Source organism: Lepidochelys kempii, chromosome 8 (assembly GCF_965140265.1).
Source record: "Lepidochelys kempii isolate rLepKem1 chromosome 8, rLepKem1.hap2, whole genome shotgun sequence".
Classification (NCBI taxonomy): domain Eukaryota; kingdom Metazoa; phylum Chordata; order Testudines; family Cheloniidae; genus Lepidochelys; species Lepidochelys kempii.
The window spans coordinates 31191943-31213481 of record NC_133263.1 but is presented as its reverse complement, the minus strand read 5'-3'; the positions used below and the strand labels follow the sequence as shown (position 1 = coordinate 31213481).

The window sequence follows — 21539 nt, the reverse complement described above, 5'->3', positions numbered from 1 at the left end:
CAGTGTCACTTGTGTCTTAGATTTCCATTTTATAAGTGGGTGCTTAGTTTCAATAGAATATTGTGTGGGCATAAATCATATTCTTACACATTTCACTCAAGCACTTACAGTCAGATTCTGCCATCTTTCCTTACGTGTGGAAGTGCCTTGCTCTATGACTAGTCCCATTCACTTCAGTGGGACTACCTAGGTGTAAATTGCTCTTTATTCTGAGCAAGGATGTCAGACTCTGACCTTTAGAGAGGAAATATAGTCTAGTGATTAAGGCACTGGACTGGAACTCATGAGATCTGGGTTCCAGTGTTATCTTGGGCAAGTCTGTCTGTCTCTTTGGGCTTCAGTTCCCCATTTGTAAAATGGAGGTAATATTACTTTCCTCCATTTATTCTCCAATGTTCCCTCCATTTATTACTCCCATATTCCTTCCATGTGAGGTGCTCAGATACTATAATGATCAGTGCCATAGGGAAGCCTACAAATAATAAACACACAGTTTTAAAAGGAGATAAAAATAATCCTGGGTTTAAACTGTAATATCTGATCCTTTGGTTACCCTTTGCTCACCCAAATGCTGGGGGCATTTGAATCCAGACCCAAACCAGTGGCTCTCTAATGGTCCAGATCAGAACATGAGGAAAAGGAGACAAGAAGTGAGCAATCTACCAGGAACATTCCAAACAAGAAAATACCTTTAAGCTCTTTTTAAAATAAAGCGGAGAATGATTATTTGAGATGGATTTGATGATGTAGCACATTCCAAAGGCTAGGAACGCCCACAGCCATGGCGCCACTGCCTGGTGACATAAGGAATGATAGTGGGATCTGTAAAGGGCAGGTGGTGTACAAGGGCAGTTTCAATTAGAACAGGGAGGTCATGCATGTGGCCTTTAATGAAGGCCTTGTTCAGGGAGGTCATGCATGTGGCCTTTATTGAAGGTCTTGAATGAAAAGCCTGTAAAAGACAGGAATGCCACCTGATACACGACCTGCCACTTTAAAGGTAGCCAATGCTATTGCTCACTACAGTTGTTACACGCCAAGTTGGTAAAGGTAAACTGTGTGTGAACTCAAAAGAAGACTAAAACAGAGTGCCCCAGAACTGGGGGAGAGAGAGGATGGGCACACAAGCCTTAGAAGAGAAACAGCCTATATATGTGAAACTGGAAACTGAGGTGTCACGTGAATAGGTGCTTGTCACTTTTATGAAATGATCACTCTCTGAAGCCAAATTCCTTCAGGTATGGCTGGTGCCGCAGCTCCCTGTCAGCTCTGGAGAGCTGAACTCCGGTGAACAGCCTCCTCCAGAGTTTTCAGATGTACTCATGTTTGCTCATTAGTTTCGCTTTTCATCAAAAAACAAACAAACAAAACAAAACAAAACAAAAAAAACAACAACCCCCCCCAGTCCAACAAAGGCATTTCAAACATTAAGGGCTTGTCTACAAGTTGTGTTAGTGCAGCACCAGCTGGGGTAGAAATTCTAGTGCACTGCACACCAGCATGTTGTGCATTAACTGGCCTGTGTGGACCCTGCTGGTGTGCAGCACAAGTTTCCTAGCGTGTGTTAACGTAGTACCACAGGACAACATCAGCACAAGCTAGGAAACTTTTAATATGCACCAGAATCCACTTAGGCTAGTTAGTGCACAACTAATTATGTAGACAAGCCCTAAGCGCAGTAGTACAGGTGCATTTTGGGGATGAAGGGGGAGTATTGTTCAGAATTATGTCACTGTGCCACCAGGGTGTTTCTAACATAAGCAAAGGATTCTTGAGAAGGAGAGGAAAGACCCAAGCTGGTGAGACAAGACGTGTCAGTGACTAAGTAGATTTAAACTTAGATTTCAAATGTTAGAAAAGCATGTGCATGATTTATTTACAAGCAGTTCTAGGAAGCCAGCCGATGTTCTGTGCAGCTTTTGAGGACAATTGCAATATACTGTTCAAATAAAAATGAAGTGTGTTTGGTTATTACAATAGACTACTGAAACGATGCCCAGCAGGTAGCCACAGGCGGGGTGGATTTCAAAAGCTATCACATGTCTGTATGCTAAAGTATGTTTTTTGAAGGGAGGGTGGAGGGTACATTAAGTACAATAAGAGCTTCTCTTTAACTGCTCCCCCCCTTGAGTGTTGGGGACTGAGAAAGGAACAGATGATATCTCGACAAGCAGTTATGAAGTATTCTTAAAAGATATGCATAATGGTTACAAGACTTTAGGTTCCTGTTCAGTAAGTGAGTCAGGTCATTAAAAAGCATAGTAAAAAATAAACACTTATATTTATGATGTTTCAACAAAATATTGCCTTTTCCTATAATTCAGAAATATCATGGAAATGAAAGGAACCAAGAAATACTGGAAAGATGTAAATAATACTGATATGGTGTGAAAGCACATGAATTAGCTAAATTTAGCTGTTCATAACATTTGATGTTACAGACAGAACAAATGCATGAATTGTATTTAACAGCACCACTTTGCACCGACAGCCCTCCAACTGAGCCTCTCAAAGTGCTTGCCAAACAATAGGAATCCATCCTCACAGTTTTCCTGTGAGGTAAAAATCCTTACTGTCCTTTTTACAACTGAGGGACAAAGTGGGGAAGCAACTTGCTCAAGGTCATACAGTGCATCTGTTGCACATCCAGGAAAAAAAAAAAGTTTGCTGGTGTTCAGTCCCATGAAGAATATAGGAATATTTGAGCAATGCAGGTTACAGATTTTGACTGAACTAATGGTCAGTGGAACATCATGCTTATCTTATTTTGTCTGTTCCACACAGGTTACGTCTGCTAGCCTCACCCTCTTTTCAAGTTCAGTGCAGTTTCTATCTATTACCAGTTCAGAACATAATATATTTTTCTTCCATTTGCATCCTCTAATTAATCCCTCACTGTTCTTCCTTTCCCTTTTCCAGTTCAGACCAGTGTACTTAGGCAAGTTAGCCAGTTTAAACAAAACCAAACCAACTGGTCATATGTACCCGCAAATATTTGCGGACCAAAACTTTTGAAGTTCTAGGATGGGATTTTTAAGACCCACCAATGTTGGCATAACTCCGCTCCTATTGAAACCAATGGGAGTTTTACCATTGATTGCCATGTGACATTCCACAACAGCACAAGACACCCATTGTACTAGGTGTTGTAGAAACACAGACTAAGAGATAGTCCTACCCACAAAAAGTATACATAATCTCTTTTGAGTGTGGTGTGAAGGGAATTAGACATACAATTGCTGTTCGCATTAATGGGAGTTGTGTACATGCTACTGCACACGCATGCTGAACACATGCCTTTCCATAAAATCATTTTATAGTGATTTAGTTCACAGTGCTGCACTGCCTCAGTCAACAGATTTACACCATACTACTGTACAGGAGCCCCTTGCCTGTAGGCACCTTCCTTCTTAACATAGCTCCACCTTAGAATCACACGGTTAGAAGGGACTGCAAGATTCATCTAGTCTAACCCCCTGCCAAGACACAGGATTTGTTGTGTCTAAAATACCCAACACTATCCAGCTTCCTTTCATAAACCTTCAGTAAAGGAGCTACCACGACCTCCCGAGGCAGTCTGTTCTGTGGTCCTACTGGTCTTGCAGTTAGGAAGTTTTTCCTGAGATTCAATCTAAATCTGCTATGCTGCAGTTTGAATCCATTGTCTTTTGTCCTGCCCTCTGTGGCAAGGGTGAACAACTTTTCTCCATCCAGCCTTGTATGTCTTGAAGCCACATCTGCTTACTAATACTGGCAAAGTCCCTTTTCTCTGAACCAAGTACATCTACAGGCAAGCAAAGCAGCTTGATTCTATTTTTTCATTGTTAAGAGGATTTGAGGATGCTCAGCACCTCAAGAGACACTCACAACTTTGAATGATCAAATCCCCTAGAGCCAACCTCAGTAACAGTGACTGCCATTGCTGCATACCATGATTCACAGGAACCATGAACTTCAACAGTGTTGCTATCAGACTCCCTTGACAAAACAAATTTTTCCTTATTCTGTAAATTCCTATATTTAAGGATACATTGACCAGGAGAGTTTTTCATGTCCTCTCCAGGGGCTGAGGTGGTATTCATCTTCTCTGCATTTGGGAACTGGCTCATCAACTGTGCTTGGAAATCTTCTCTCCGCTCATACTCCTTCCCACGGTAGATGAACACTTTGTTCTGCAAGAGACGAATACTAGATTTCCTAGACTGGAAGGTCTTTGGGGCAGGGGCTGTGTGTGTGTTTGTACAGGGCCTAGCACTGTGGGGTCTCTGAACCTGATAGGGGCCTCTAATTGTTTCAGAAATATAAATAATTGATTCTAACCCACTTCCACTAGCTCCAGGAAATTGTCACTGATTCCCCCAAAGAAAATACTTCATGCTGCGAGACAGAAAGAGGAAAAAAAGACTGAATTCAGAATGTGCCTTTACAGTAGTAACTAAACAGAAAATGGGGAGGTGGGCAAACTGTTAAAATTCCTTTTCTTCTTTCCCCTTTATGAAAGAAACTTGCTTTATAATATACATATAACCTCTCTTCTCCCTGTTCCTCTCCCCAGTATTATAAACTTCTAATTTACAGCACAGTCAATTCCAGGGAGTTCTCATCTGTTGTTCGGTGTACTTGGTGTGACGAGATCGGGAAGGAAAGAGGCAGGTGTCCTTACAGTTATATGAAACACACCCATTCAGTGTTAATTTTTGAAGCAGGGGGAAATGTCATTAATATTAAATTAAACAAAGGCGAGTAGTCAAATCTTTAGCCTAAATACCCAACACCTAAAACCTAAAAATAAGGTGAAATTATCTCCTCTGCAGGTGTTCCACTGAATGTCCTCCACAAAAAACCAGTCTGTAAGGCTGAACTGGTGAAGGGAGGCATTGCATTTGCTACTCAAGCATGAGGGTGTATTTCAAGCTATGTTGGAACTACCATAGTACCTTAAAGTACACCAAATGTACCTATGTGAGGGGTATACTTACTGAGACAGGGACTCTGGACAGTGGTGAATATTTCAATGCACTAATGCTTTGACAAACACAATAATACTGAACATGGGCAGAAAGACCTGTCCTGGTAGCATCTCAGAGTCAAGACAAATCCCGTGATACTGAAAATTTAGAAATGTTGGCTGGGATTTTCAAAGAAACCTAAGGGAATTAGGCTGCCAAATGCCAGTGAAGTTCAATTGGACTTAGGAGCCTAAGTATCTTGAGCTCTTTTGACATCCCTATTTTTATTTGGGTTCTCGACTGAGGTTCTAAGATGGTGGTTGTAAAATGAAAAAAGGCAAACAATAGGTGAACAAGCATAGGGGTGGGTCAATGAGTGTATGTGCATTTAGATAGGCAGTAGTGCTGATTCAGTGCCCATCTATACAGAGAGTTAGTGTGTGGCAAGTTGAGGTGTAAATCTACAGCGTTCTAGCTTGCCATGCAGATCCTGCTACCTCACACCAAAAGCTCCATAATTCGCTTTGACCTATTGCTGTGGGCAGTACCAAAGCTATAGGCAATGCATCAAAGTGTACTGTGGAACTTTTAGGGTATGTCTACACTGCAGCTGGGAGCAATACATCCAGCGCAGGTTGACAGATTCAAGTTAGCACACTAAAAATAGAAGTGTGGATGTTACAGGCCATATGGCCGTGTGACAGGGTGCTACCTGGGGAAGGCTGCAGGCCCAGGTGAGGGCAGTTACACATTTTCTGGTGGGGGATTGTGAGTACCCAGGTGACAATCACAGGGCTAACAAAGTAATTGGGGAGAATACAAGGGGCAGCTCAGGAGGAACTCAGAAGGAAGCTCAGAGGGTGAGCCTGGGCAGGGGAGTCTATCTTTGCTGTAAGCCTGTATTGCACAGTATTACCATGTAAGAGGGAAATAAATGGTCTAAGACAAACAGCCCAGGATATGCGGCTGTGAACCTATCTGAACTAGTCAGGCAGTGAGGTTCACCAGGTACAGACAGAACAGGCAACTCCTATTCTCAGGCTCACCCAACCTCCTGCCTCTGAGCTCGGGGGGCTAGCCCAAGTCTTTGCTGGAGCTGCAATATCCGTGGTACTATTAGCGCACTAGCCTGAGTGGAGCTAGCACCAGTCTGTCTGTGTGGGCTGGGAGGCTTGTTCCCAACTGCAGTGTAGATATACCCTTAGTGCGCAACTTCAGGGTCGACACGACCAGTTAGGTGCAGCAAGCTAGAGCACTGGAGACTTAACCTAAGCGTGCCATAGAATATTAGGGTTGGAAGAGACCTCTGGAGGTCATCTAGTCCAATCCCCTACTCAAAGCAGGACCACCTGCTATATCATCCATGCACTCTCTCTTATTTCTCTGACAAGCCCCCAGAAGTGTGGACATGCACGCTTCAGGTATAGCTAAGGAGCAGTTCAGGTGTCATTTTTTGTTCACTCATAAGGAGAGCTACAAAAAATTACAAGTGTGTGTGAAAATGAACTAGATTTTAAGTTTTGATATGAACTCCAAACATCATTCCATTACTTCCTGGTACCCTTGCCTTCATTAGTCTGTCTGTGAAATATGTAAAATTTGGGCAGCCTCTGCCTACTTATAATATCTTGTAAGGATTCAGCATGCTGCCTTTTTACTCCATCACTACTACTACGAGGGTATTCTAGTCTACAAGGGAAATCAGAATAAATCAATTTAGAAGCATTTCCATCTGGGAAGGCTTTAATATGCTATTATAACAAATAATACTTCAGATAATTGTGAAATCTAGTGTCAATGCAGGATTAAATGAAGATCGGTTTTCCCCAGAGACCAACTACATTTTTACTAGTACAGTACAGTGGTGTTTATATGAGTATATAAAAAAAAGTTGCAGGAGAAATATACATAGAGAGACTTACCCTGAGGAATGTGGGAAATCCTTGGCCATAATATCCGACGGCAAAGTAGTCTGGTTTAGGCCTCAGAATTTTCATGATGTTTTCATAAAATTTAGCTTGTTGAATCTGAAATCAAAAATGATATTTCAGTCTTATTGTTTCAGAATCATAATACTTCAAGGAAAATGGTTTCTATTTTAACTCATTACTGGGATATCTTTTAAAAAATTTAGCATTCAGTCACTCTTTACACAGTTTTCTTGTGCCACATTAATTGTTTTATAAATTGTTTATGTAAGTATAATACACAGCTAAATTAAATGGGGTTAAACAATTTAAAATGAACTGTATGCAAAGTCACATATATCCCTAATGAGCAAGCGTGGAAACAAGCTGTCAGACACCTCAGAATTATACTAGGTAGGATCCATCGTAGCTAGCTGAACTTCACTGATAAGGTTAATGAGATAATGAACTTGAAAATGTTTCATGTCCTTACTGTAGCTTGGTGAGGACTGGGCCAGCTGTTCAGCATAATGCTAGAAGTCATGCATAAGGGGCAGACGTGTGAATGCTATTCTGAGTTGAGAACAGTGCTTCATTTTATTTACTGTGTCCTCAAGTATAACATTGCATTGAGTCTAGGCTATGTAAATGTGGTCTGCAAGAGATTTTTTTAAAATAAGGGTTGTAATCTTTTGATTTATCACATATGGAGGAAGTTTGAAAAAGTGCATGTCTGAGGAGTGGTCGGGGTTCCTCCAGATTTGTTTTTCACCTTAAACATTTCAGGAATATCAAGTTTTGACTCCCCTGGAAGCTTCAGGAAGGTGTCTAACACCTTCACTGAAATGGCAATGGTGTCAAATCTTCAAAAAAGGCTTCTTTATATGTGTGAGTAAAAAACAAAACACTCAGTGTTTAAACAGCCGGCCTAAAAATCCTGTCTTCTTTCATTTTCTCAGCTTTCATTCTACTGGCTCTTGTGATTGCACTACTTCACTAGTTCTCCATTCACCACAGACTCTTCCAGGCTTGACAGGATCTGAAATTCTAATGTCAAAAGCATATGCGGGGAGAGGGAATACTTTAAACCTTTTTTTCTACATCATAAAGAAGAACAAAAAAAGGGCACAAGGCTATTCTGTATCCTTTAGGTAATTTTTAAACCTTGCAAGTCAATTAATGCAGGGTAATGACTCCTGGGATTTGCTTGGTCTCATCTCATCTTATCTCTAGAATAGTGTCAAATGATTAAATATGCATACATACATATATAATAATTAACCACTTTTGTAAGGCTCTTTAGCACAGAAATTTTATTATTTAATTTGGTATCAAGGTATGATCGGTGACAAAGTAAAGTATGTGAAATGATCTAAAAATCAATATGGATAACAAATTCCTATGGACTCTTCAAAAACTCGTTTACCTATCTACCATTTGAGAGTTCAAAAATATTCATTTATGTTCCTGAAATGTTTTGGAGGGCCATGTATGTTCTTACCAGGTTCTGGCTTAGAAGTTCATAGTCAAAAACTTCCATTTCGTATTGTTCTGCTAGCTCTTTGCATAAGGATATTGATTCTTCCCACATCTGCAAAGTAACCACATATTCTAAAGTAAAATTACACAGGCAAAATTGAACACCAACAAATAAGGTTTTAAGGAACCACTGTTTAACTATGTATCCTTATTGTTTAGGCTATCTCTAAGCTGCAGATATTTATTAACCGCAAGTATGGAATGGAAGATTCAAGGCACCCATAATTCCAGGACAGCAGCTTAATGTGCAGAGTAAAAATATTTTATGGTTCATTATAGATAGGAACAAGTGAGTCTCCGGTACAGTTACGAGAACACCTCCAAAAATCACCTCAAACCTTTCAGTATCCTCCAAACATAGGTACAGCATCTCCAAGGGCTCAGACACAAACTCCATGCTCATTATAATGTGCTTCGTAGGGGCTCAATCCTGTAATCTATGCTTCCAAAGTAGTCCTTGCTCAGTTGAAATGTCCTATTCCACTAAATGATCTTGACACCAAACCACTGCCTGCCTATGAGACAGCAGTTTATTTCATTCCTCACAACATAATTTCTGTCTCAAGAAGAAACACTGGAAGGAAGGCAGGCATGCTTCAATGGACATAGAGAGCCAGATTTTCTAGTCTGCTAAGGGCATTTTGCTGTAAGCCTCACAAAGTGATTTTAAAGCAGCTGGAGACAGCAGGAGGATAACTCCCGCTCTGCAGAAAGATTTTCCACTACTTTCTGCGCCATACACCCCTCACCCCAGCCCAGATAAGGGAAAGGAGGGAACATGCTCAGGATGGGATGGCAGGGAGAGCGCCGCTATATTTGATCCTCCACTGATATAAAGTCACTGCCAGTCTCATGAATTGGGGCCAGTCCTGCACATCTGTAACCTACACTTGGATTGGGCAGCCCTGAATCAGAGAGGTACAACCAGCTGCCTGCAGCAATCTGTCCAAGCATAGCTTGGCTGAAGTGGAAAATTAAAGCTATTGTGTATCTAGGGTTATGGTGCATGGAGAGGTATTGTTACACAGCCACTATTTCAAATGCATATAGACAGACTGCTAGTAACAGTTAAATAGCACTGCACAGTCTGTGCCACAGTATAGTAGTTGGATAGTGCAGAAACACTAGAAGTTTCCTGTCCAAAAGGCTAACATTGGGGAAACAAGTTGGTACCAGTTCAGGACAAACAGTGGAACAAGAAAAAGTAAAGGAGCAACGGTTGGTCATTGTAGGTGAACTGCATCATTCAACAAGTGGGATTGAAGCCATTCTTTTGAAGGTCAGAAATGGTATTTGCCATATATCAGCTGACCTTCAACCAGACAGAGTAAGAAAGGACTTACAGGGTCACCGTGTTCAGTGTTTTCCACTGCAAAATTATTCCCTACTTTATGTTGTCCAGTGCTTTGCTCATTCTCGTTTTCAAAGATTCTGTGATGGGGTGTCGACCCCACCCAGGATTGACAGGGGTTGAGTTGGCCAGGTAGACCTATTGTCTCCACAGGGTGAACCTGGAGAAGGAGGCAGGGAGCAGGGAACTAATTGTAAGCAGGCACAGCTGGTCAGGAACAGGTGGGGCCTATAAAGCAAGATAGCTGCTTCTGGGTAAGGGCAGTCACTCCCTGGGAAGAGGGTTTGGAGCTTGTTCACCCAGAGGAAGGATAGGAACCCAATAGTGTAGGAAGCAGTCCAGGGAAGGAGTAGAGAGGGCTGAGAGAGGAAAGCCCAGAACTGCTGAGCTGAAGGCCCTTGGACTAGTACCCAGAGTAGAGGACAGTCCTGGGTTCCCTTAAGAGCCACTGAGGGCATGGCAGTGAATGGGGAGACTGCTAGTGCAGAGAGAGATGTTGAAAGACTTTGGTAACTGGGAAGGGCGAAGGCTGAGTGACCTAGCTGGAGGGCTAAGTCACAAAGAGGTCGCTATGGGTCCTGGAGCGAGACAGAGAGAGGGGTGGTGTGTAAACTGGGGAAGGGGGCATCTGTCCCAAGAGCTAATCCCCAGAGTGACCAAGAGGAGGTGCCAGACTAGCAGCGAGTGGAGCACCCAGGACAGGTTCAATCATGGAGTCAAAGGGACCTTTACTATTGGACATCAAAAGGTGCAGGATCAGGACCTTAAAAAGGTATTTAGTGGCCTATATATGACTTGTGTGTTGGCCACTTGTCTAAAACCACATCTGTCTTTCTGAGATCCTGTGTTTTTTTAGGAAGAGGACAGTGTGTTGGAAAAATAAGAACCATATCAGTTTATTGTTAATGGAAAATGCATTGCATGTCTGTAATTATTTTATTTATGTTGGGCAACATACACTATTCCATTGTTTTGCCTGAGCTAAGAAAGAAATAGACTTTCTAGACTGGATGTCAGTTACAAACATTAGCCTTCTTCCTTTCTATATTTATTTATAAGACATATTTATTAAAAAGGAGCTGTCTATACTGAATCTCCTTTTAGATGAAATTTTTACTTATGAACCACATTTCCAAAATGATTTTACCCAGTAGCCAAAGAGATGTTTTTGGTATAATAAAATGATTGCTAAAGGCCACTGTTGCACGAAGTAACACAGTCAGAATGTTAAAGCAGTTACCTTTCCCTTGTCAAAGTATTCTATAATTTTTTCATACAAGTTTTCTTTCAACTGTCGATGGGTCTGTGAATACTGGAATTCTGTCTGCATAACTTGAGGTGCACACTGTTCATCTGACCACTGTGAGAAAAACATTAAAGAAAACATACTTTTGGAGGCAAAGTAAAAAAATGTTAAGTTTCTTCTGTAGTTCCCTAACATCCAGAGAGTAGGGAAATGCCACAGCAAGGATGCAAATTTTTCAACATGCATCTGAATAACTATTTCATGTTGGTAACTAGGGTAGGTCAATATTTTTTGGATGGAACAGTTTTCTGTTAAAAATGCAGGTAATACAGATTCATGTCTATTCTGATGAAATGCTCTGCGGAAAAGTCAAAACATTTTGTTCTGAGAGTATTTCAATTCTTTTTTCGGATTTTCTATCATATTAAAATATTAATGTAGTATGTATATGTAATATAGATTAATATAATATAAAAGTCAAACAAAATGAATTGAAATGTCACTATTTAAACACAACGTTTTGATGGTCCTGAATTTAAATTTTTCAGAATTTTCATTTCTCTGGAAATTTGAGGGTTTTGTGCCAATTTAGAACTTAAAAAAAAAAGAAAAAAGAAAAAAGAATATCCCATAGAACAGAATTACAGTTTCCAACCAGCTCTATTGGTCACATCAGGTTCTTAACTGGATTGTAGTGAAAATAAGCATTAGTTAAGAAAACAGGCAGAGGGAAAAATTTGAAAAGATGACCCCTGTCATTTAAAATGAACATTTTAATATGTCCATATTGCAGTAGCTGACAGGGGCAAATTTAATTATGGCCGAATATTATATGTAGGTTTCCAATCGAGCCCTAATTTGGAAATTGTGAGTACAGTAAGGTCAGAAAAAAATGCAGTAATTATGGAGGCTTAAATTGCTCCAAAAGTCACACATCCTGTCTTTATATTTTTTGGTGAAACTATTTTTGTCACAATTTTTAATTACCGATACATAATTTTAAATCATCAGCTGAGAACATCTAGTATTTCTTCTCAGGAAGTATGCTCTAATTGTCATTAAATGTCTCAGTATTTGCAACTACCAGGAAATTAGACTGCTACTAATGAAATAATTAATACAAGTCTTTGATTTATTGTTTAAAACAGATTATACACACATACACACATTTCTAAATCTGAAAATTGTGACAGCTCATTATATACATTCAAATGTGAATTCAGTAGTCTAACCTTCAAAAGAGAGGTGTGGAGCAGAAGGGCGTATGCAGCTTCTGTGTAATTCTCACAATCTAAATGAAGATCTCGCAATTTATACAAGTATCTGTTACAAAGGGGAAGAAAATCAGAGTTTAAAAATATATGTAGTGTTCTGGCAAAATGCATGAATGGCTTGCACCCACAGTGAAACTCTCCAGAGAAAGAATGAAAGATGCTATGGAGTAACCACCCTTTGAGATCTCAAGGTTATTTGGGGGGAAGCTATTAATTAACTAACATTTGTCTGGGCCATTAGATTTGTCTGAGCTTCCTTTGTGCTGTGGAGCATCTGCAAAAATGTAGGGCTAACGATCAGGCCACCTTTACCAGAGTAACTGCCATGCCTGCACCTGTGCGGGTAAAACTGAGATGTGTAACAAACACATTTGATCCACATTTTCCAGCATTTCCAAACCCGGGTGCACTCTGGAGTATTATCAAAAATAGTTTGCCTTTTGACTGCTGCCAACTACCTGTCATTGTTATGTAAATTGTTAATTGTTTTGTAAATTGTTAATTGTTTTCTCCTGTGCTATTTTGCCCTAATTTTATGTGGCTGTTTCATTTTACACATGTAAATGCCACAGATAAGACTAAAGTAAGCAAAAAAAAATTTGATCCAGTTCCTCCGCTATGGTTAAGGAGTACACAACACAGTACAACACAGAAGAGCATAGAGATGGTGTGCAGGTGGCTTGCTCCAATCCTGACCTGGCTATCACCAAGACGGGTCCCTAGCATAAGTCAGAGCAGCCTTCAGGCTGCTCTAAATTATATACCAACTGCCAGTGGCCCCAAGGGTCTATTGTTACAATAGGTGGGTATAACCATGGCCCAGCCACATCTCCTCCACCTACAGGGAGGGGAAGTGTGGCCTAGGTAGTGATTTTCCCTGCACAGGGGGACAAATTAAGGCCCTAAGTAAGCTTAGAGACAACATAAAGTCAGGTAATGCTAGAAAAGTTTTGCTGGTGTGTGTATATCTCCAGCAGAAAATTATTCAACTTGTAATTGTATGTAGTGCTGCTTATTTAGCACACGCTGTAGTCTGAGCACATACTACAAAACTGGAAAGTGTTTCTCTGTCTCTCTGTAAATGTATGATGATTTCCCTCCAACTTCATATCCAACTATATTTTCTTTATTAAAGAGAATGCAATCATTCATTCAAATAAACTTTATTCTGGAAAATAAAGTGCTGTTGATGAATATTTACAATAGATTCCAACTTTCTGAAAGCTAAGTAAAAAATAGATTAAAAAGTATAAATGAGCCTAAGGATATTATGGACTCATTGTGCATGATGAGCTACAAGGGCATAACACAAATCCATGTAGTATGCTGAAGACAGTGTGCATAAAAGGAATATTACTGCACTCTTTAAATAAAAATCAATAGAGCAATTACCATACCTTATATACATCCCTTCACGGTTAATATCTTTGTAGAAATTCTAGAGGAGGGAAATGATTACAGTGTTAGTTTCCAATATCTGTTATTAAAATACTTTTCAGGACAAAATTCCTCATGCTAAGTATTCTTTTCTTTTTAATAGTATAAACACTGCAGAAAGAAGACCATAATTCTGTATTTTGGCACATTTTATCATTATCATTTTAAAACTTAAATTATGAATATCACAGTTTGTGGTATGCATTATTTACAAAACATTCTCAATTAAAACCTGATAATATGGCTGCTTCAATCAACATTTTAGTTCCTTTATAGCACAACCATACATAGAATCTTCCAGTTCACTATCACAATTATTAATGATGGCCCTTTTCTTTGTAAAGGGAAAAAAGGGTTATCCAAAGGCAAACATTGATGTTACATGCTCCACCAGTTAGCTACTAAAAAGGGTTTGGGATTTCTGATAATGATAGATCTAACAAATACTTCTGAACTATGTCTCTAAGGAGGCAGAGTTCAGGAAGGGGGGCAAAGAGACTGTTGCGGGCCACTTTGGTTTCCTGTGTAAGTTAAAGCAGCCTTTAGGACTATTCTAACATATGCCCATGTTAGAAATCATTCCCAAGGGACTAGTTAGAGAATAGCTGGAATATTGTACACTCCAACCACAGCATCTTCCTTGCTGCCTATGCCCTTCACTGGGGACTGCCAATGGAAGGGGGGGAGGGTGAGCAGGGACGGCATAGGTCATTATATCAGCCCTATGGCTTTTGGAGAAATTCCCTGGAATCCAGCTACTATCCAACCCCTTTATACCAAAGAAAAGACTGAGTGGTGAATGTAGCCTAGAACCAGGGTCACAGGCTTCAGTGGGACTGTTTTCATGAGTAAGCTTCATCAAGCTCAGACACTTGGCCCCTTGCTACCAGTGCAATTTACTGGCTTCTCTCCCCTCTTGATGATTTAAACGCAGCATTTCTTACTTGTTTAACTCAGTTAAGGTTGATCGTGTTTTGTAGAGTGATTTCTTTGTTTTTTAAGAAAGTAGGGCAATGTGTTGTGTGGTGTAGAGGAGAGTGTGCCAGGGAGGCCAGCAGGAGGGGTGTGGTCAGAGAAATAGGACTGAGAGAACTCATTTGGTGGCTTAAGCTATGTCTACACTGGCACTTTGTCAGCAAAACTTTTGTCATTCAGGGGCGTTAATAAAATGCACACATGTACCGACAAGAAGTGCCAGTGTGAAGAGCACTTTGTTGGCAGGAATGCTCTCCTGCAACAAAGCCACTGCTGCTCGTGGGGGATAGAAGTTTTTTGTCAGCAGGAGAACTCTCTCCTGCCGAGAAACAGCAGCTACCTTGTGTACCTTTCAGCGGCATGGCTGTAGCAGCACGGCTGTGTCACTAAAAGCCTCACAGTGTAGCCACAGACTTACAAGAGGATTGCATATGGAGAAAATTCCTCTGTAGCACAGCTATTAGCTCCAATTGGCAGGCCACTGTACTTTCAAGCCTGCTCCTCTCCCTGAGCCAGTTAATGTTAGATGCTGAGAAAGGAGAGCCTCTTGGCTGGCTACAAATAGGGGTGGGTCTTCACAGCTCTATCCCACCAGTCCTTGGCTGCTTTGAGGAGGTCAGAAGAAAGTGTTCTCTGATATTTGATCTGTTCCCTAGCTGGGATGGGAGAGAGTGGGAGGGTTGAGTGTGTATATGGATTTTTCCTTCATGTGAATAATTCCAGTGCCTCCTCTTGCTGCTGCTCAGAGTTTTGCCATGCAGCAGCAAGAGTAGCATTGTATGAGTTTCACTAATATTTCTAGACAGGCCAGAGTAGCATGAATTTCATTTTGCTGCTGCCTGGCAAAGTTATGAGCAGCAGCAGTGGCACTGAGCTGTCTGCAGATTCAGGAAAACAACACTGCATCAGTTCAGATTTGGAAGGCTCTTCCCACAACATAAAGGTAGAACATATTTTTAAAATTGAAATCTTCCACTTTGCATAAATTGATGTCTTAAGTCACTCATTTCCCTGGGCAAGCTTTACACTCACCAGTGGTGAGGAGATTTTTGAACCCCTTCTCCATTTTTATAATTTATTTTGAAAGGAGGCACATACCAATAAGTTGACAGTGCAGCTCATGCGGTTGTCCTTGCTCTCATCATTCATCACTGTTCGGTAATCCAGCAGCTTTTCCAAAAGGCCTTTTACTAGGTTTACAAAATTTTCAACTGTCTTGGAAATGTCCCGATACTCTGAAGAACATTCCACGAGTCTGCAAACAAAGAGAGAAAACTGCTTTATGGTGATGTTATAACAGGTGCACCCTGAGCTGAGATGCTTTGGGGCAAACACTATATTACAACGATGATAACTATATTACAGTATTGATCATAAAACAGGCATAGAGTGTATTTGAGATTTCCTTTGTGATTTGATAATCTACACATCTAAAAGTTGGCTGGGGAGCAAGTCCAAACAAAGTATGGAATATTCACTTGTCTACAAATACAATTTCGAGGGTGTGTACATACGTTCTTTGCCGGGGTCCGATTATTTCCATTCCCCTTTACTATTTGCAAAGTCAATGCATTCCAGAAACCCTCCCTCTACGTGAGTCCTGACATCAGCCAGAGAGGATTGCTGTGGGACGTTGTGGCAGCCGAGAATAGTGACACCCACACCACCACCAGCTGGTTCGGTGAGTTTAGACACCAAAACAGAATTCCAGCTCTATCCTGTGCTCCACGAGGACATTTTACAGGCATGTAACATAATCCATGAGGACTATAGAAGTACACCTCATTTGGGATTTCAGAAATACACAAACTTTTGGGGATGAAGTAAAACAAAACATTTTTTTCCAACAAGCATACGTGATAGGAGGTAACATGAGACCAAACCCTTATAAACACAGGTGCACACACACAAAATGTTTATATACTGCATTCTGAGGGTACTTCTACACTGCAATAAAAGACCTGCAGCATGGCCACAGCATGATCTGTCTCGTGTGGTTCAGGCTAGGGGACTAAAAATTGCAGTGTACCTGTTTGGACTCAGGCTGGAGCCTGGAATCTGAAACCCTACTAGGGTGGAAGGTGTCCGAGGCCAGGCGCCAGCCCATGTCTGAACATGTATACCACAATTTTTAGCCCGGAATCGTGAGAGCCTCCATGCCACAGGTTTTTATTGCAGTGTAGACGTAACCTGAGACAGTTCCTGCTTAATGCTCTCATGAGGATATGTCTGTATATAAGAAAGAGAGAAATACAAGTTGGATAGTTCACACTGTGTTCTGATTTTAGTTTTGTCTTTGGCATAGGACAGTTGGGGGTTCATTTTGCAGTTCAAATTTTAAAAAATGTGTTTTAAGAGAGGGCCGAAGAGCTCAAGTCTTTTTTTCTCCAATCTAAATACTTACTTCACTGTCAGAAGGCTGTGGGGTTTATGCACTTTATTTCATTACCAAAGGACACTATGTACAGTGGTCATCACTAAAAAAAGACAACCCTGAAGTCACTTCCTGATAGGTGAGAGAGTAGGGATTTTCAGCTATTTTGTTTTAAAATGTTTATTTCTGATATTTTCTTAAGTTCAAAAATGGGCAGAACACAGCATGCACTGCATTCTCTCTTCTACAATGCTTTATGTCAGTGGAAAGCAAACACTACAGGGCACCACTGTTTGAACAACAGAATGGTACTTTCCATCTAAAGTGTGCATCTCACAACTGATTGCCATTTCAAGATCAAAACTCAGCTCAATTTTTTCACGTCTAAGAAAAAGTAAATTGCATGCTGTGTGAATGATGGAAGAAGTGGGCTCTTACTCAGATGAAGGGATGAGTATAGTTCAGCTTTTAAATTCTAGATTTAATAAAAATATGCTCGGAAGCTTCCTAAATAGAGGATTTTGATAATTGTCCAAATTCTGCACGTAGCCAGCATTTACTCCTTCAAGTGACCCTGGATTTACACTCGTGAAACAGAAAGCAAAATTATGCTCACTAAATCTTACTCTCAAAGCATGAACTGATTTTATCACATAACCCACAGTGTAATAAATATGGGTTACATATGTTACTCCTAGATCATAAATGCTGGAAAAATCATGTGATGAATCAGTATGTTTCTACTGTTTGCCATCCCAGAGGTAAAAAAATACTGAAGTTTGAAACAACATGGTCTTACTGGAACGTCGTTGTCTTATTGGTTAGGTAATAAATGCACCTGGCTGGCTGCATTGAGTTCTGGGAAAACTAATACCACTAGATCTGTGTGAAACCCTCTGCCTTTAGATTGCACAAAGTTCCAAGGAATCTTTATGGCAAACTTTGGTTCACATTCCCAAATTCATAGAATCATAGAAGATTAGGGTTGGAAGAGACCTCAGGAGCTCATCTAGTCCAACCCCCTGCTCAAAGCAGGACCAATCCCCAACTAAATCATCCCAGTCAGGGCTTTGTCAAGCCAGGCCTTAAAAACCTCTAAGGAAGGAGATTCCACCACCTCCCTAGGTAACCCATTCCAGTGCTTCACCACCCTCCTAGTAAAATAGTGTTTCCTAATATCCAACCTAGACCTCCCGCACTGCAACTTGAAACCATTGCTTCTTGTTCTGTCATCTGCCACCACTGAGAATAGCTGAGCTCCATCCTCTTTGGAACCCCCTGTCATAAATATAAAGGGAAGGGTAAACCCCTTTGAAATCCCTCCTGGCCAGGGGAAAGCTCCTCTCACCTGTAAAGGGTTAAGAAGCTAAAGGTAACCTCGCTGGCACCTGACCAAAATGACCAATGAGGAGATAAGATACTTTCAAAAGCTGGGAGGAGGGAGAGAAACAAAGGGTCTGTGTCTGTCTATATGCTGGGCTTCTGCCGGGGATAGACCAGGAATGGAGTCTTAGAACTTTTAGTAAGTAATCTAGCTAGGTATGTGTTAGATTATGATTTCTTTAAATGGCTGAGAAAAGAATTGTGCTGAATAGAATAACTATTTCTGTCTGTGTATCTTTTTTGTAACTTAAGGTTTTGCCTAGAGGGGTTCTCTATGTTTTTGAATCTAATTACCCTGTAAGATATCTACCATCCTGATTTTACAGGGGGGATTTCTTTATTTCTATTTACTTCTATTTTTATTAAAAGTCGTCTTGTAAGAAAACTGAATGCTTTTTCATTGTTCTCAGATCCAAGGGTTTGGGTCTGTGGTCACCTATGCAAATTGGTGAGGCTTTTTATCCAACATTTCCCAGGAAAGGGGGGGTGCAAGTGTTGGGAGGATTGTTCATTGTTCTTAAGAGCCAAGGGTCTGGGTCTGTAGTCACCTAGGCAAATTGGTGAGGCTTTTTACCAAACCTTGTCCAGGAAGTGGGGTGCAAGGTTTTGGGAAGTATTTTGGGGGGAAAGACGCGTCCAAACAGCTCTTCCCCAGTAACCAGTATTAGTTTGGTGGTGGTAGCGGCCAATCCAAGGACGACGGGTGGAATATTTTGTACCTTGGGGAAGTTTTGACTTAAGCTGGTAAAGATAAGCTTAGGAGGTTTTTCATGCAGGTCCCCACATCTGTACCCTAGAGTTCAGAGTGGGGGAGGAACCTTGACACCCCCCTTCAGGTAGTTGAAGGCTGCTATCAAAGTCCCCCTCACGCTTCTCTTTTACAGACTCAACAAACCAGTTCCCTCAGCCTCTCCTCGTAAGTCATGTGCCCCAGCCCCCTGATCATTTTCAATGCCCTCAGCTCTCCTATTTGTCCACATCCCTTCTGTAGTGGGGGCCCCAAAACTGGACGCAATACTCCAGATGTGTATTATCCAGTGCCGAATAGAGGGGTATAATCACTTCCCTAGATCTGCTGGCAATGCTCCTACTAATACAGCCCAATATGCCATTACCCTTCTTGTCAAGAAGGGCACACTGCTGACTCATATCCAGCTTCTAATCCACTGTAATCCCCAGGTCCTTTTCTGCAGAACTGCTGCTTAGCTAGTCGGTCCTCAGCCTGTAGCAGTGCATGAGATTCTTCCATTCTAAGTGCAGGACTCTACACTTGTCCTTGTTGAACCTCATCAAATTTCTTCTGGCCCAATCCTCCAATCTGTCTAGGTCACTCTGGACCCTATCCCTACCCTCCAGCATAACTACCTCTCCCGGCAGCTTAGTGTCATTCACGGACTTGCTGGGGGTGCAATCCATCCCATCATCCAGATCATTAAATAAGATGTTGAACAAAACCGGCCCCAGGTCCGACCCCTGGGGCACTCCGCTTGATAAGGCTGCCAACTAGACATCAAGCTGTTGATCACCGTTGAGCCCGACAATCTAGCCAGCTTTCTATCCACCATATAGTCCATACTTTTTAACTTGCTGGCAAGAATACTTTGAGAGACCATATCAAAAACTTTGCTAAAGTCAAGATATACCACATCTACCGCTTCCCTCATATTCACAGAGCCAGGTATCTCATCATAGAAGGCAATCAGATTGATCAGGCATCACTTGCCTTTGGTGAATCCATGTTGACTGTTCCTGATCACTTTCCTCTCCTCCAAATTATCTTGGCCTATCCCAAATCTCAAGCAAGAGACTTGGACAAAACTCTGTAACCTGGTGAGTTTAATCCTGAAATTCAGCCAGATCATAGAATACTTGCAGCACTTTGAAAAATGTCCTGCTGAAATATTTTAATGCTCTATCATTTTCTAAGAATCTATACATTATCAAAGCCCAAAATATCAGTTAATCTAGTCACTTCTATCTATTATATCTCCACAGAAACATTCATCTCTTTCTAAAAATTTTCGCCCTTGAGAATAATTAGTCTATTGTAAAAAGAAAAGGAGTACTTGTGGCACCTTAGAGACTAACAAATTTATTTGAGCATAAGTTTTCGTGAGCTACAGCTCACTTCATCGGATGCATTCCGTGGAAAATACAGTGGGGAGATTTATATACATAGAGAACATGAAACAATGGGTATTACCATACACACTGTAAGGAGAGTGATCACTTAAGGTGAGCTATTACCAGCAGGAGAGCGGGAAGACGGGGGGGGGCCTTTTGTAGTGATAATCAAGGTGGGTCATTTCAAGCAGTTGACAAGAACGTCTCAGGAATAGTGGAGGGTGCGGGGGGAATAAACATGGGGAAATAATTTTACTTTGTGTAATGACCCATCCACTCCCCGTCTTTATTCAAGCCTAAGTTAATTGTATCCAGTTTGCAAATTAATTCCAATTCAGCAGTCTCTCGTTGGAGTCTGTTTTTGAAGTTTTTTTGTTGAAGAATTGCAACTTTTAGGTCTCAGAGTAGCAGCCATGTTAGTCTGTATTCGCAAAAAGAAAAGGAGTACTTGTGGCACCTAATGGGTCATGACACAAAGTAAAACTATTTCCCCATGTTTATTCCCCCCCACCCCCCACTGTTCCTCAGACATTCTTGTCAACTGCTGGAAATGGCTCACCTTGATTATCACTACAAAAGGTCCCCCCCCACCCCCCGCTGGTAATAGCTCATCTTAAGTGATCAATCTCATTACAGTGTGTATGGTAACACCCATTTTTTCATGTTCTCTATGTATATAAATCTCCCCACTGTATTTTCCACTGAATGCATCCGATGAAGTGAGCTGTAGCTCACGAAATCTTATGCTCAAATAAATGTGTTAGTCTCTAAGGTGCCACAAGTACTCCTTTTCTTTTTGCGAATACAGACTAACATGGCTGCTACTCTGTAGTCTACTGTAGTAATTACAGTGAGGGTTTCCAAGCTCTGAATGTGGTATAAAGCATAAATGTATGAATTATATACTGGAACTAAGAAAGCTCCTTTGAAATTTATATTTTTATTAAATACTTTTCAAAGTGTTATTATTTAACAACCTT

The 21539-nt window shown here is 41.0% G+C and overlaps 1 protein-coding gene across 1 annotated transcript in view; it reads right to left on the bottom strand.

The window, feature by feature from the left end:
• Positions 1-21539, bottom strand: part of DOCK2 (dedicator of cytokinesis 2) — a 501787-nt gene that overhangs the window by 39101 nt on the left and 441147 nt on the right. The window contains exons 35-41 of the mRNA XM_073355961.1: positions 15777-15933; positions 13664-13704; positions 12225-12315; positions 10987-11106; positions 8358-8447; positions 6872-6976; positions 4031-4172 (exon numbers count right to left, since the gene is read on the bottom strand). Of these exons, the coding sequence (XP_073212062.1) occupies positions 4031-4172; positions 6872-6976; positions 8358-8447; positions 10987-11106; positions 12225-12315; positions 13664-13704; positions 15777-15933 (746 nt within the window). The remainder of the gene's footprint in view (positions 1-4030; positions 4173-6871; positions 6977-8357; positions 8448-10986; positions 11107-12224; positions 12316-13663; positions 13705-15776; positions 15934-21539) is intronic.